Source organism: Salmo trutta, chromosome 38, assembly GCF_901001165.1.
Source record: "Salmo trutta chromosome 38, fSalTru1.1, whole genome shotgun sequence".
NCBI lineage: Eukaryota > Metazoa > Chordata > Actinopteri > Salmoniformes > Salmonidae > Salmo > Salmo trutta.
In genome coordinates, this window is record NC_042994.1 from 247,031 (window position 1) to 263,653 (window position 16,623).

The window sequence follows — 16,623 nt, forward strand, 5'->3', positions numbered from 1 at the left end:
TGAAGGTTCCAGTGTTCTAGACTAGAGTTCTCCCTACTGACATCTCAACATTACTGCACCATCCTAATAATAATGTCCTCAATAATGTTGGACTAATAACAACATTACAAACTGAAAATGAATCAGATAGAATGCTGAAACACAACACTGGCTACTTGACAAAGTCACATTTAACCACACAAACACACATGTTTGTAGTAATACAACATGCCACCATTATTCTGTTACATGGGCTGCATCCCAAATGACACCCTAATCCCTATATAGTGCACTACCTTTGACCAGAGCCCTATGGGCATGGTATGACTGTGTGACCTCTACTAATCCCTATGTACTGACTCAGGACTGTGTGAAGGACCACAGGGACGTCAGAGCAAAGGGTTGTTATTGTGACCACAACAAGGCCCTCCGGTTCACTTTGGTTCTTATACAACAGGGTTTCTAGGAGGAAAGAGATACATAGAAATATAATGAAAACTTCTCTCCATCTGCTTCTTATCCGTTGCGCTTTTTGTCCCTTCCTGCCTCCCGTCCAGGATGAGAACATCATGCAGTCGATGCATCTATTCGACAAAGTCATATGGTGACACTTCCTGTGGGTGTGGCCTATCAGAAGGGACACCCATATTTACCCCCACTGCCCCCGCCCCATGCTCTCTCCCAAAAACAGACTCAATGGGGCTGTCAGGGGGGTAAACGATGCCTCTCCATTGGATCTCCACTCTCCCATCCACCCCTAACCCCTCTCTTCCTACTTGGGAAAGTTTGACACTAGTTAGGGGGTCAAGAAACATATGACATCACATTCTCACTAAACAATGATGTATTCTATTCTCTAACTACTAGTTGGACAAAATGGTGGATATTCATCTAAGGACAAAGGCTTTAATCTGAACTTGTTAACTGTGAGATGTAATATTATCAATCATTGAACATTCCGGTATGTTCCATCTTTCTGTGTTGTGGAATGCTCTTGTTGATGGAACTACCTTCAACACTCCAAACATCCATGATGTCATATTGTGTCTGCATCATGTGTTTTAAAATGGTAATAAATAATATTTCATGTAACAGGACATTGCTCCTTCTGAAAGTGTCTGTCTATATTTTGTACTGATGATGATGAAGGTGAATAAACCACTGTTGCTCTACAAACCAATGTAAATGTATTATTTGTAGTTACTGTATGTACTGCACATTACAAGAGGTGGGATGTTGAAAGCTTTTCATTTTCTCTCCACTAAATACACTGTTAAAACAATGTGAAAACAGTGACAATTAAGTGTAATCTTATACGTTTATTACAATAAATGTCCCACTTCACACATTATTATTTTTAAAGCAATAAGAAACGTTGCATCAAGCAGAACTCTTTCCTGGACGTTGAGGCAAATATGTGCCATAACTTTGTCAGAAAAATATATTTTTTTAATTCTTGCAAATTGACAATACCATATGAAGTAATACAATATAATAGAACAGATAGAATAACTATTGTTGTTAGACTTCATATATAGTCTCTGTCACTCCCTGATCTGTTTCACCTGTCCTTGTGCTTGTCTCCACCCCCCTCCAGGTGTCGCTCATCTTCCCCACTATCCCCTGGGTACTTATACCGGTGTTCTCTGTTTGTCTGTTGCCAGTTTGTCTTGTTTGGCAAGTCAACCAACGTTTTGTCTCAGCTCTTGCTTTTACCCAGTCTCTCTTTTTCTCGCTCTTCTGGTTTTGACCCTTGCCTGTCCTGACTCTGAGCCCGCCTGACCTGACCCTGAGCCTGCCTGCCGTCCTGTACCCTTGCCCCACTACTCTGGATTATCGGCCTCTGCCTGTCTTGACCTGTTGTTTGCCTGCCCCTGTTGCTGTAGTAAACATTGTTACGTCAACACAGTCTGCATTTGAGTCTTAACTGAAACGCGATAGTCTCATAAGTTTGATGATTCTTTATGACAGATAACATATAGCAAAATATAGTTATATAAAATAGAACTGGACATCGAGGCTGCCTAATTCAGATGTATACAGGTTTTGTCAAAAGTTCTTGAAGTCAGATTCTGAGTTTACTGTAACTTCAAAAATATTTGTAAAAATTACATATATACTTTTACAAATATTTACAATGCTCCTTTCTTATTCATCATAGTCTAAAAGTCAAAACTGACCCTAGATCAGCACTCCTACTCTGAGTGTGAATAGAGTAGTCCTGTGTGACTCAGTTGGTAGAGCGTGGCTTGGGGGTTCCATTCCTGCTGGGACTAACCATATGAAGGATTTATGTACGCATGACTGTAATGACTGAGTGAATGACTTTAGATAAAAGTGTCTGCTAGATGGCGTATATTATTATAAACCGGGAAGTATACTTGTTTACTTTTCTATTTATGTTGGTAACCAGTTTATAATAGCATTGAGGGACCTCGGGGGTTTGTGGTATATGACCAATATACCACGACTAAGGGCTGTATCCAGGCACTCCACTTCATGTCACGTTGCCTAAGAGGAGTCATTAGCCATGGTACAGTGAATTGGCCAATATACCCCACCGCCTCTGGCCTTATTGCTTAATAACATATGTCTGTATACACTGAGTGTACAAATCATAGACTAACCACGTGAATCCAGGTGAAAGCAATGATCCCTTATTGATGTTACTTGTAGATGAAGGGGAGGAAACAGGTTAAAGAAGGATTTTCTGCCTTGAAACAATTGAGACACGGATTGTGTATGTGTGCATTCAGAGGGTGAATGGGCAAGACAACATATTTATTTGAACAGGGTATGGTAGTAGGCGCCAGGCGCACCGGTTTGAGTGTGTCAAGAACTACTGGGTTTGATGAATCCTGGCTCCTGCTGTTTCACGCTGATGGGAGGACTAGGGTATGGAGAGAACCACATGAGTACATGAAGCCATCATGCCGCGTGTCAACATTACAGGCTGGTGGTGGTGGTGTGGGATGTGTTTTCATGGTACACATTGGGCCCCTTGATAAAAGTGGAGCAATGTTTGAATACCACAGGATATCTGAACATCATCAGGTGCATTCCTTCATGGCACCAGTGTATCCATCTGCAGATAGATGTTTTCAGCAGGATAATGCCCCATGCCACAAGGCTAGGATTGTCCAGTGACAGTGAATTGACAATGAATTCAGCTTAATGCAGTAGCCTGGCCAGTCACCAGATCTTAATTCAATTGAGCATCTGTAGGATGAGATGGAACGAGCTATTCGGAGTAAAGATCCACTACCAGCCAACTTGACACAACTGTGGGAAGCACTGGAGTCAACATGGGCCAGCATCCCTTTTGACACCTTGTAGAGTCCATGTCCTGACAAATTGAGGATGTTCTGAGGGCAAAAGGGGGTGCAACTCAACATTTTGTAAGGTCAGTGTATATCACTTAGTTTGAATATACGGGTCCAGATACGCAGTACATCACCAAAAGAATGTGGACACCTGCTCGTCAAACATCTCATTCCAAAATCATGGGTATTAATGTGGAGTTTGTCACCCCTTTGCTGCTATTACAGCCTCCACTTTTCTGGGAAGATTTTCACTAGATGTTGGAACATTGCTGCGGGGACTTGCTGCCATTCAGCCACAAGAGCATTAGCGAGGTTGGACACTGATGTTGGGCGATTAGGCCTGTCTCGCAGTCGCCGTTCGATTGGGTTGAGTTCAGGGCTCTGTGCAGGCCAGTCAAGTTCTTCCACATCGATCTCGACAAACTATTTCTGTGTGGACCTCGCTTTGTGCACGGGGGCATTGTCATGCTGAAACAGGAAAGGGCCTTCCCCAAGATGTTGCCTCCACCAAGTTGGCACTATGCATTGGGGTAGGAGGCGTTCTCCTTGAATCCGCCAAACACAGATTCGTCCATCAGACTGTCAGATGGTGAAGAAGGATTCATCACTCCAGAGAATGTGTTTCCACTGCTCAAATCAAATCCAATTTTATTTGTCACATGCGCCGAATACAGTGAAATGCTTACTTACAAGCCCTTAACCAACAATGCAGTTTTAAGAAACCTAAAAAAATACAAATAAAAAGTAAGAGATAAGAAAAACAAATAATTAAAGAGCAGCAGTAAATAACGATAGCGGGGGCTATATACAGGGGGTACCGGTCCAGAGTCAATGTGTCAATGTGCAATGGTGTGTGTGCAACAGAGTCAATGTCTCCAGAGTCCAATGGTGGCGAGGTTTACACCACTCCAGCCGAAGCTTGGCATTGCACATGGTAATCTTAGGCTTGTGTGCGGCTGCTCGGCCATGGAAACTCATTTCATGAAGCTCCCGACGAACAGTTGTTGTGCTAGCGTTGCTTCCAGAGGCAGTTTGGAACTTGGTAGGGAGTGTTGCAACAGAGGACAGCCGATTTTTATGCGCTCTGCACTACCACTTCACCGCTGTGTGGCCTACCGCTTTGCGGCTGAGCAGTTGTTGCTCCTAGACATTTCCACTTCACAATAACAGCACTTACAGTTGACCGGGGCAGCTTTAGCAGGGAAGAAATTTGACAAACTGACTTGTTGGAAAGGTGGCATCCTATGACGGTGCCACGTTCAGTAAGGCCATTCTACTGCCAATGTTTGTTTATGGAGATTGAATGGTTGTGTGCTCGATTTTATACACCTATCAGCAACGGGTGAGGCTGAGATAGCTGAATCCACTAATTTGAAGGGGTGTCCACTTTTGTATATATAGTGTACAAGGTTTTTGTTAAACTTTTTGTGTTCAGGTCTTCTTGGTTCTGGGTTTGTTGTGTTCAGGTCTTCTTGGTTCTGAATTTGTTGTGTTCAGGTCTTCTTGGTTCTGGGTTTGTTGATTCTATTGTAGATCTCAGAGCGGTCCTCCTCAGCTGCTTGTGCCGCCACATGTCTGAAGAGAGAGAAACAGAAATTAAACAGAATCCGCATCCCAACTCAGGTCAAAAGGAGTGCACTAAATAGGGAACAGTGTGCCATTTGGAATACAGTGAGAAAAAACTTCCTAAAAATCACTCCCTCATTATTGTCATAGTAATTGGCTTGAGATTTCCATTGTTGGGTTCATAGTTTAAGGATATAACATCAATAGTGGCCACTAGGGGTCAACTGTTTTGCTTATTGATGACATCTCCTACAAAAAGCAGCAGCATATGAATGACATTAGTGCAGAATATGGTCACCGGGTGGCAGCTATGAGGCGGTTACATTTCACAGCAGCTTATTGCACATCCTCATCCTGTTTCTGTTGTTGAGGCATGAATGACCTTAATGCAGAATATGCATTACTGATGACATCATCATTGTCTACTCCTCCAATGAGCATATGGCCGTAACTACATATGAGAACACAGAGGTTCGGAGCTCGTAATTGTTTTCTAATTTAAAACTAATAATAATAGCCCAATACAAATATTGTACACAATAAAGAAAATGAACTACGGATCAACATCTAAATATCGCTCCCAGCGTTGGTCAAAGCTCAGAACGCTTATATTCTTGATCTGACTATTCACGCCTGCCTCTTTGTGAACGAATGGAATCATGAACTGTGGTTTGTTTGTTATGTTCTCCTGCATCCCCTGGATTTGCCTCCCTGATTTGTCTTTTTAGCAGCACATTCACCATTTTCTCAGAAGGATAATAATTCCCCTTCTCGCGGCACAGGCCGAGGGCGACGTGAAACGAACTACCCCAGGCCGCAGGTTTCTCTGCTAACAGTGAGTTTGCCAGATGCGGGACAAAAGGCAATTTTTAAAACAGTCCTGTATTGTCTAAAGAAATCCACCAATCAAAAAATCCCTCTCAGAGAATGAGTGCACAGCTGTTAAATAGTCTCTTATAGATACATGCTGTATGTCAGTCAGTCAGGTTGGAGGGATAGCTGCAGCAGAGACTTCTATTCTATTGCAGTAACATTGAAGGGTTCTGGTTAGTATTACTTAGCCAGCTAGAAGGATGAAGTAAGAAGCTAACGTTAAACGAAGCCTACCTCAGCAGGAGCAACAAATACGCTACTAAGTCCTTTACAGAGAGTAGGCTACTGAGACAGACAGTGATGTGGTACTTAGTGGAGAGGCTGAGGCAGGCTGCAATGCAGGTGGAAGTAGAGGAGACAGAGAGAGAGGATGCAAGCAGAGGGAGAGGTTTTTACAGTGGTTCCAAAACTTGGGGTCGCGGACCCATATGGGGTCCCCTGAGAAAATATGTACTAATCTAATCAAACAATTTAGGAACATAAAAAAATCTGTTTCAATAGGAACATCTCCACAGGACCTATCCTCCCTGTCGCCCTACATTAAAACGCTATCAACATGCAAACAATACAGTTCTAAAAATGTTATACGTATTTTTCTTCTGTGATTAGTGTGTCAGTGTGAATCATTTCCCATATTTCCTCCCTTTCAGGTGTATAACATTACAGCTGTATAGCTAATAGGCTATGTGTTTGTAGAGGGACTGAGGTGAATTAACCTACAGCAGCCAAGGTGATAATGCCCTCCCCCCTCCACCAGCAGCAGCGTCCTGGACATCCAGATTTTGTTGTAAACAAGCAAACTTCTCCTTTAATGCTGTGTATTCACAATTTTCTAGTATTGACTCTGTTGTTGTAATGGCAGAATATGCTCACTTGGGGGCAGCACTGGGGAGGTTGAATTTCACAGCAGCGTATTGGAAGTCTTCGTCTTGTTTCTGTGGTTGAGGCAGCTGGACGTTGGAGTACAGAGGCACTTCCTCGTATTTGGCGCGAGAAAAGTGGACGCTGGCGTAGTGAACATCATCCTGGTCATCTGTGGCTGCTGTCTGTGCTGCAGTAGGGTTCATGGCCATGCCTGAGATGTTGTCATACACTGGACTAGAGTCTCCCTGATGGGGTGAGAGGACAGACAACATGAGGAGTGTAAAGTCCCACTAAGAATACACAGTCATCACAGTCATCTTCTGATTCCAACAGACTCACCTGTCCGTTGTCTGCTGTGTGTCTTGTGTCAGAGGTGGATTTGGAGGCCTTCTTCCTGTTTTATAAATGAATGAATGAATTTATTATTGAAAGAATGAATCAATCAATGAACAAATTAAGTTATAAAAAAAGTCATAAAAAAGTGTTACAGTGAAATAATATTTAAAAGATCACTCACCTGAACCACATGAGTCCAGAGAGACAGAGGATGAGAACCAGAACAACCACTATGATTCCTACAGCTGCATTCATAACTGAGGTCTGTTTCCCTATAATAAAATATGGATGATATGAGTACAATAGTACAATATTTGTTAACTGATCTAATCTCAAAGTATATATAATTCTAAAATAAAGTATGATAAGCCAAAGTATAATTATTAATATCAGATTTAAATGTAATTTTGTATTGAAGTATTGAAGATGAAAGTTCACCTGGTAAACTGATCATCAGAGCTGTAGAGTTCATAGATCCTCTTCCATTCCAGGCCTCACAGTGGTAATGTCCATTGTCCTTAGACTTGAACTTACTTATGTTGTACATCTGTCCAAATCCATTTTGAAAAGTCTTATTTTGAAAGTACCAGGTGTATTTGTCCACAGGTGGGTTGGCATCACTGCTGCAGGTCAGAGTCACTGAACTGCCCTCCACTATGTCACCAGAGGGACTGACTGACACTGAGGTGTTCTTTGGGTCGTCTGGTGGACAATATGTTACAACAGTGTTTTAAATAGTGTTTTACTTGTGATTGAAATATGAATTTAAATGTGATCCTCTGATCAAAAGATGAGGTTAGGTGTACTAACACTGAACGTCCACAGACACAGAAGAAGAGTTGAGATGTCCATATTTATTCTCAGCCCCACAGTAGTATTCTCCTCTGTCCTCAGAGCTGATGGTTGTGAAATTGTATGTCTTTTCAGATCCTGTCAGTGAAGCTCCATTCTTCTTGTACCAGGTGTATTTATCCACAGGTGGGTTGGCATCACTGCTGCAGGTCAGAGTCACTGAACTGCCCTCCACTATTTCACCAGAGGGACTTACTGACACTGAGGTGCTCTTTGGGTCATCTGGTAAAGGAGCATTTGTCAGAGGGGTAGGACAGTAGTATATTTACGACAGTAGTATATTTACAAATTATATGTCATGTCAAAATAAATGATCTGTTAATATCAGCGAACTATCTAAAACTCTAACTTACACAAAACGTTAATAAATACACATTTGGAGATGTTATGCTTTAGGACTTATGCATTTAATTACAATTGTTTTGCAACCTTATCATTCAAACACTGAGCTGTACTTCACTCACATTTCACATCCATGTTTATGGTCCTAGACCAGTCTGTCCCCATCTCATTCTGGGCCTCACAGTAGTACTCTCCACTGTCAGATGACTGGATTTGATTGAAGACATGATGTGGTCCTGTCATACTCTGATAGTCACCTCCATTCTTCTTGTACCACCAGGTGTAACTCTGCACAGGAGGGTTGGCATCACTGCTGCAGGTCAGAGTCACTGAACTGCCCTCCACTATTTCACCAGAGGGACTGACTGACACTGTGGTCTTTGGGCCATCTGATGTAAAAGACCAAACATTTTATCAAATTAATATTAACAATAGTAAAAATATATATTTTTGTTCTGTAATGATTGATAAAGTAAGACCTTTCTCTTTTGCCTGAATGCATGATACTTGCTGAGTAGAATACGGTACTATTGTACTGTACTCACACACTGCAGGAGAGCTGAGACCATTGTGGCCTTTTACAGCACAGTAGTAGCTGTCTGCATCCTCACTGCTGATGGAGTACATGGGGGAGGAGTTATCTTGTACATTCTGTCCATTCTTGTACCAGATGTAGGTGGGGTTGTCAGTCAGAGTACAGGTGGTGCTACAGGTCAGTGTCTTCTGTCCCTCTGCAGCAGGAGTCACCTTCACCTGCAGACCTGAAACAATATGTATAAAACCACATACACCTCTGTGTTAACAGGATGGTTCATTTATTTTCTCCTGTAATTCAATATGATTTACAGTTGTATCATACAGTGTAGTATTACCTGTGACAGACAGAGTTGTTCCTGGGAAACTATGACCCCATTCAAAGTTGTATGTTTTAAAAGTGAAGCGATACTCAGCTGAGTCCTCCTCTATCAGACCTGAGATTCTCAGGATGAAGGGACCTTTATATGTTCCAGTGTGCTTCACACGACCTGTATACCCTGGGTCTCTGGTTAGGTCTTCAGGTGTCGACTTATCACTTCTAAACCAGAATGTTGATGTGGTGGAATAATAACCAACAGTACAGGACATGTCCACTGTTGACCCCTTCAAGACACAGATTCTCCTCTTGGTGTAAGTCACTCTGTTGCAGCTCTGACCCTGAACACCTGAAACACAGTGACATAACAAGAGGTCAACTGGATTATATTCTCAGTTCTATCTAGAAATACTAGAAATTCTCATAGTGAAACCAACACACACAGGTTAAACAGTATTTTCAATGATGAATTAAATAAACACTCACACACTGCAGGAGAGTGGAGATACTCTTGGCCTTTTACAGCACAGGAGTAGCTGTCTACAGCATTAGGGAGGACTGAATAGGGGGAAGTGTTGTCAGTTACTATCTGTCCATTCTTGTACCAGATGTAGGTGGGGTTACCAGTCAGAGTACAGGTGGTGCTACAGGTCAGTGTCTTATACGCTGAAAACTGTTGAGGAGTCACCTTCACCTGAAAACCTGAATTAAAGGGGAGTAAAAACAGAGAACATCATTTAGAATGAATGATTCATTTCATGACTCTTCAAAACTGTATAATGTGCTGTGCAGTGTTACCTGTGACAGTCAGAGTACATACATCTATGACATTGTCTGTAATTTCTATGTAATGATGAATATTGAAGTATTACCCTTCTCATTGACTTTAAATGATTGGTACTTCCTAAGTAGAATACTAGTTTCATTCATACTCACAAACTACAGGAGAGTGGAGACCCTCTTGACCTTCAACTGCACAGGAGTAAATGTTCACAGTAGAATCCCAGACCACCAGCATATTACTAGAGTACTGCTGGGAAGTGGGCTCATCTAGACGTTTGCCGTTCTTGTACCAGATTTAGGTGGGGTTGTCAGTCAGAGTACAGGTGGTGCTACAGGTCAGTGTCTTCTGTCCCTCTGCAGCAGGAGTCACCTTCACCTGCAGACCTGAAACAATATGTATAAAACCACATACACCTCTGTGTTAACAGGATGGTTCATTTATTTTCTCCTGTAATTCAATGATATACAGTTGTATCATACAGTGTAGTATTACCTGTGACAGACAGAGTTGTTCCTGGGAAACTATGACCCCATTCAAAGTTGTTTGTTTTAAAAGTGAAGCGATACTCAGCTGAGTCCTCCTCTCTCAGACCTGAGATTCTCAGGATGGAGGAACCTTCATTTCTCCATGTCTTTTTGTCAGTGTATTTCACACGACCTGCATACCCTGGGTCTCTGGTTAGGCCTTCAGGGGTCGACTTAACACTTCTAAACCAGAATGTTGATGTGGTGGATTTATAACCAAGATAAGTACAGGATATGTCCACTGTTGACTCCTTCAAGACACAGATTCTCCTCTTGGTGTAAGTCACTCTGTTGCAGCTCTGACCCTGAACACCTGAAACACAGTGACATAACAAGAGGTCAACTGGATTATATTCTCAGTTCTATCTAGAAATACTAGAAATTCTCATAGTGAAACCAACACACACAGGTTAAACCGTATTTTCAATGATGAATTAAATAAACACTCACACACTGCCGGAGAGTGGAGATCCTCATGGCCTTTAACAGCACAGGAGTAACTCTCTGTTTCAGAAGTCCAGAAAGTGTATTGTTGGGAAGTGGGCCAATAAAGAGACTGTCCATTCTTGTACCAGATGTAGGTGGGGCTACCAGTCAGAGTACAGGTGGTGCTACAGGTCAGTGTCTTCGACGTTGCCGACCGTGTTGGAGTCACCTTCACCTGCAGAGCTGGAGTAGATAAACACATTAAAACCCTGAATCACCTGTTCTATAGTTTAGTCACATGTGTCATGACGTTGGACTGTGGGTAAGGTTTATGACCCCCCCATTAATACCTTTCTCCCTTCCCCTCTCTTTCTGACCCTACTGAAGGACTGTTGAATAGCTTTGTTAAATATAGAGAGTCTGGGAACATCAAACAAATGGGGGAAAGGAACCATATTTTGGTAATAAATCCAGTTGAAAATATGCTTTGGAACTTAATGAGTATGGATGTCAGTTCGGTTGTCATCTGAGACATTATGACTGATGACAGGACGACATAAACTGTACCTGGGAAATTATACACCCTCTAGTTATCAGAGTCACATGGAATTGTTAAGCAATTGAAATGTTTGATATTGAAATTGTTTGTTAGGAGATTACATTTAATTTTAGCTTCCAAATGAGAGAATTGGGTTTTCATAAGAAAGTGCCCTGCTTAATCAGTGGCCCGCCCCTGTGAAGAGAAAGGGGTTATAAACGATGAAACACACCCTCCTCCCCTCGCCACTATATAAGACAATGACACAATGTAACCAGGGTTCCACTACGTGAGGTCTGCAGCCTCTGCGTTATAAGGACACGCATGTCAAGTACAGAACTAAGCCAACCTCGGCATGAGCTTTGGTGGCGAATGGTATGAACTTTGAGGTTATTCACTACAGAAGTGATACTTCCTAGCCGTTGAGTTAGCAGCGGCCGCTGTAGACGTGGGCTAGGAAAGGACGAACGACGGATCCAGTCTAACAACCACAGACGAAGATACCACCACGTATCCACTTTACCAACATTGACATTCTTCCGAGGACAGGAAGATCTGTTGGCCAACCCGGCCAGCATCTACGACCAATCTACCGAAGCGCAGCTCAGAGTAAATATTTATTGCATTTTCCTTTTCCAAATGGGCGGTAATTTAGAATGCATAAGATAATGTATTTACGATAGCATAGCTGCTGTTTCTTTGTTCCTAAGTCTTCCCGCTCTTTCATTTAAGCCAACCCCCTTCCTTTGTGTAACAAACGTCGGCTCCGTCCACCAGGGACGTTTTCTGTATGACATCATTTGTATTCTGTGTATATGTAATTCTGTGTGATTAGTTTAGGTATTTAGTAAATAAATAATTAAACCCAATTTTGTATTGCTGATTCAACTTGTTAGCCAGGGTTCGTGAAGATAACCAAGAATTTACAACTTTCATTATGAGACTGAAAATAAGATGATTAAGATGACGGCTATCGATGTAAAATATTACTAAGTATTTTAAGAGTTTATTCGGAAGATAACAGCTCTATAAACGTTCTTCCGTGGTGCCCCGACTTTCTAGTTAATTACATTTACATGATTAGCTTAATCAGGTAATATTAATTACAGAGAAAGGATTTTATAGAATAGCATGTCATATCAATTAATCCGGCATAGCCAAAGACACGACACATGATGCAAGACATTCTCAAACACATTTAATTCTTAAATCTGTTTCATATATACAAATCCAATTTCTAGACCTAAATGGACAGTAGATATTAATTGAACAGACTAGCAGTATAAAGCATGTTACTGTACCTGTTACAGACAGAGTGACTCCAGGATCGCCATAATATCTCCCTCCAGTCTGATCTGTTATAAATCTGAACTTGTACGTAGCTGAGTCTTTCTCTCTCAGGTCTGTGATCCTCAGGTTGTGACCATTCTTCTTATCCCCATGATACTCCAGACGACCTGCATACTCTGGGTCCTGACCTAGATCTTCAGGTTCTACACCAGTCTCCATTTTAGTGAACCAGAAGGTTGAGGTGACTGTACCTCTGGAATATATGTAAGAGCAGATCAGCTCCACTGTTGACCCCTCCAAGGTACAGATACTCTGAGTGGTGTAGGTCACACTCCAGCCATTCTGCCCCAGTACCACTGAAACACAGTCACACAACACAATGGTATCAGAATGAAGACAAGGTCTGTTGGCTCACACTGAAGGTAGGGTTTGACCACACTTTGTTGCTGTAGTTGCTGAGTGTGAATGGAAACCACAGAAAATCATCACTCAGTGAGGTGTGAAAGATAACTATTTAAGTGAAGTGGAGACTCCAAACAGAACACACCAGAATAACATTATGATTCTTAACCTTTTAAAAATGTCTGTAGATTGATAAACAGAGCAACTAAAAGATAAGAATGAGACCATACCTGCTACAGACCAGAGAAAGACCACCAACACACTTCCTGCTGTTCTCAAGGCCATTGTTGCATCTCCCACCCTGCAGTCTCAGAAACATAAACAACAACTCACTCCATAGCTGGTGAATAACTACATACAAACCATCAGGGGCAGCAGGTTGGGCTCTAGTCAAAAGTAGTGCACACTATAGGGAATATGGTGTCATTTGAGATGCAGTATAACAACACATCATCATCACAGCCTTGAGTGGATGGCGTGTAAATAACATCATCATAATAGTTTGGTAATATGGAGTGTGTCAGCGGTATCGGCAGGTAGCATAGTGGGTAAGAACGTTGGGCCAGGAACTGAAACATTACTGGTTCAAATCCCCAACTTGGCAAGCTGAAAAAATCTGCAAATTTGAGCAAGGCAGTTACCACCAGCTTGAATGATAGCTTCTATTCCCAAGCTGTGAGGATAAACAGCAAGTCACACTTAGCTTTTATATCATCATTATATGATAGTGTCTGTATTCACAAAGTGTCTCAGAGTAGGATCTAGGATTAGTTTCCCATTTAGATCATAATTATATGGACCAGGAGGACCTGATCCTAGATCAGCACTCCAAGTCTGAGACCCTTGAGTACATGACTTGTGGCTAAAAACAAACAACTATATTTCAAGATATCAAGAGTACTTACAGAATGAAGGGGAGAGGTCTTGTACAGTGAGTCAACTGACTGGTAGTGAGTGGGAACTGCTAGTAAGTGTGTGTTCTGTGGTTGATACATATTTATAGTAGTCAGAACACAAGTAGCTGATGCAGAACTGTCCTTTCCTTCCTCTTTATGTCATTAACATGCATGAGGACCAGAACAACATGTCAGAATAGTGTTGACTATAGCCTGCTATTTGGAATGTTTATAATATCTTAGAATGTGTTTACTATAGTCTACTATTTGGAATGTTTATAATATCTTAGAATGTGTTTACTATAGTCTACTATTTGGAATGTTTATTATATCTTAGAATGTGTTTACTATAGTCTACTATTTAGAATGTTTATAATATCTTAGAATGTGTTTACTATAGCCTACTATATGGAATGTTTATAATATCTTAGAATGTGTTGACTATAGCCTACTATTTAGAATGTTTATAATATCTTAGAATGTGTTGACTATAGCCTACTATATGGAATGTTTATAATATCTTAGAATGTGTTTACTATAGTCTACTATTTGGAATGTTTATTATATCTTAGAATGTGTTTACTATAGCCTACTATTTAGAATGTTTATAATATCTTAGAATGTGTTTACTGTAACCTACTATTTAGAATGTTTATCATATCTTAGAATGTGTTGCCTTGCCCCTCTCAGTTCTACATGGACCAGGTCAAAGGTCTATATATATTTTTATTTTTATTTATCTAAGCCTTATTTTACCAGGTAAGTTGCCTGAGAACACATTCTCATTTACAGCAACAACCTGGGGAATATTTAAAAGAGGGATGAATGAGCCAATTCAAATCTGGGGATGATTAGGTGGCATGAGGGCCAGATTGTGAAGTTTAGCAGTGGACACCAGGGTTAACACCCCTACTCTTACAATAATTGCCATGGGATCTTTAGGACACCCGTTTAACATCCCATCCAAAAGACAGCACCCTACACAGGACAACGTCCCCAATCACTACCATGGGGAATTGGGATGTATATTTTTTAAAACCACACAAACACTGATGTTTGTAGCAATACAAAATGCCACTGTCATTCTGTAACACTGACCTTGTCCCAAATGACACCCTAATCCCTTTATAGTGCACTATCTTTGACCAGAGCCCTATGGGCATGGAATGACTGTGTGTGTTTGCGTGCCCTCTCAACTTGATTGGCCTGCAGCCCTGTCAATAACCCTTAGCACCGCTGTTCATCCAACCAATCAGGGTACTTGGATGCGCTGCAGGACACCGCCTACCCTCACCTTTAGTTAGTGCACGGCATTGTCAGTCTTGAGAAGAAGTGTATGTCTTGCTGACAGACTTTTGACATGCAGTTCCTTACTGAAGTGTGAGACCAGAGAATATAACCACACAATAATATAAAACATCTTCAAATGGTAACAGCTGTGTCTGCATGTATGTGGTGGTGGTGACCATCAAGAGTAGAGTGACGGGCCTCAACACCATGTTCTGACCAGACAGCACTATAGTGGACAGAACCAAAACCACTTAGCATTAACATGAGACACAGTGAAGGTGGGTTGTGTTTAGGAGTAGTGTTAACATGAGACACAGTGATGGTGGGTTGTGTTTAGGAGTAATTTTTACATGAGACATAGTGATGGTGGGTTGTGTTTAGGAGTAGTGTTAACATGAGACACAGTGATGGTGGGTTGTGTTTAGGAGTAATTTTTACATGAGACACAGTGATGGTGGGTTGTGTTTAGGAGTAGTATAAACATGAGACACAGTGATGATGGGTTGTGTTTAGGAGTAGTATTAACATGAGACACAGTGATGGTGGGTTGTGTTTAGGAGTAGTGTTAACATGAGACACAGTGAAAGTGGGTTGTGTTTAGCAGTAGTTTAACATGAGACACAGTGATGGTGGGTTAAGTTTAGGAGTTGTATTAACATGAGACACAGTGATGGTGGGTTGTGTTTAGGAGCAGCATTAACATGAGACACAGTGATGTTGGGTTGTGTTTAGGAGCAGTATTAACATGAGACAGTGAAGGTAGATTGTGTTTAGGAGTAGTATTAACATGAGACACAGTGATGATGGGTTGTGTTTAGGAGTAGTATTAACATGAGACACAGTGAAGGTGGGTTGTGTTTAGCAGTAGTATAACATGAGACATAGTGATGGTGGGTTGTGTTTAGGAGTAGTGTTAACATGAGACACAGTGATGGTGGGTTGTGTTTAGGAGTAGTATAAACATGAGACACAGTGATGATGGGTTGTGTTTAGGAGTAGTATTAACATGAGACACAGTGATGGTGGGTTGTGTTTAGGAGTAGTATTAACATGAGACACAGTGAAAGTGAGTTGTGTTTAGCAGTAGTTTAACATGAGACAGTGATGGTGGGTTGAGTTTAGGAGCAGTATTAACATGAGACACAGTGATGGTGGGTTGTGTTTAGGAGTAGTATAAACATGAGACACAGTGATGATGGGTTGTGTTTAGGAGTAGTATTAACATGAGACACAGTGATGATGGGTTGTGTTTAGGAGTAATTTTTACATGAGACACAGTGATGGTGGGTTGTGTTTAGGAGTAATTTTTACATGAGACACAGTGATGGTGGGTTGAGTTTAGGAGTAATTTTTACATGAGACACAGTGATGGTGGGTTGTGTTTAGGAGTTGTATAAACATGAGACACAGTGATGATGGGTTGTGTTTAGGAGTAGTATTAACATGAGACACAGTGATGATGGGTTGTGTTTAGGAGTAGTATTA

General features: G+C 41.4%; 1 protein-coding gene across 3 annotated transcripts in view; it reads right to left on the minus strand.

Annotated features, from left to right (window-relative positions):
• Nucleotides 1-6,544: 6,544 nt before the first annotated feature.
• LOC115178715 (B-cell receptor CD22) overlaps nt 6,545-16,623 on the minus strand; it is a 71,551-nt gene continuing 61,472 nt past the window's right edge. Inside the window, exons 1-13 of one of the 3 annotated variants that reach the window (XM_029740004.1) lie at nt 12,562-12,783; nt 10,747-10,965; nt 10,265-10,609; nt 9,925-10,155; nt 9,475-9,690; nt 9,008-9,337; nt 8,681-8,896; nt 8,258-8,524; nt 7,752-8,015; nt 7,380-7,643; nt 7,123-7,213; nt 6,945-6,999; nt 6,545-6,850 (exon numbers count right to left, since the gene is read on the minus strand). In XM_029740004.1, coding sequence (XP_029595864.1) covers nt 6,611-6,850; nt 6,945-6,999; nt 7,123-7,213; nt 7,380-7,643; nt 7,752-8,015; nt 8,258-8,524; nt 8,681-8,896; nt 9,008-9,337; nt 9,475-9,690; nt 9,925-10,006 — 2,025 coding nt within the window. In that variant the 5' untranslated portion in view covers nt 10,007-10,155; nt 10,265-10,609; nt 10,747-10,965; nt 12,562-12,783 and the 3' untranslated portion in view covers nt 6,545-6,610. Of the gene's footprint in view, nt 6,851-6,944; nt 7,000-7,122; nt 7,214-7,379; nt 7,644-7,751; nt 8,016-8,257; nt 8,525-8,680; nt 8,897-9,007; nt 9,338-9,474; nt 9,691-9,924; nt 10,225-10,264; nt 10,610-10,746; nt 10,966-12,561; nt 12,784-16,623 lie in introns of those variants that run through there. The other 2 variants (XM_029740005.1, XM_029740006.1) reach the window with 2 other exon arrangements.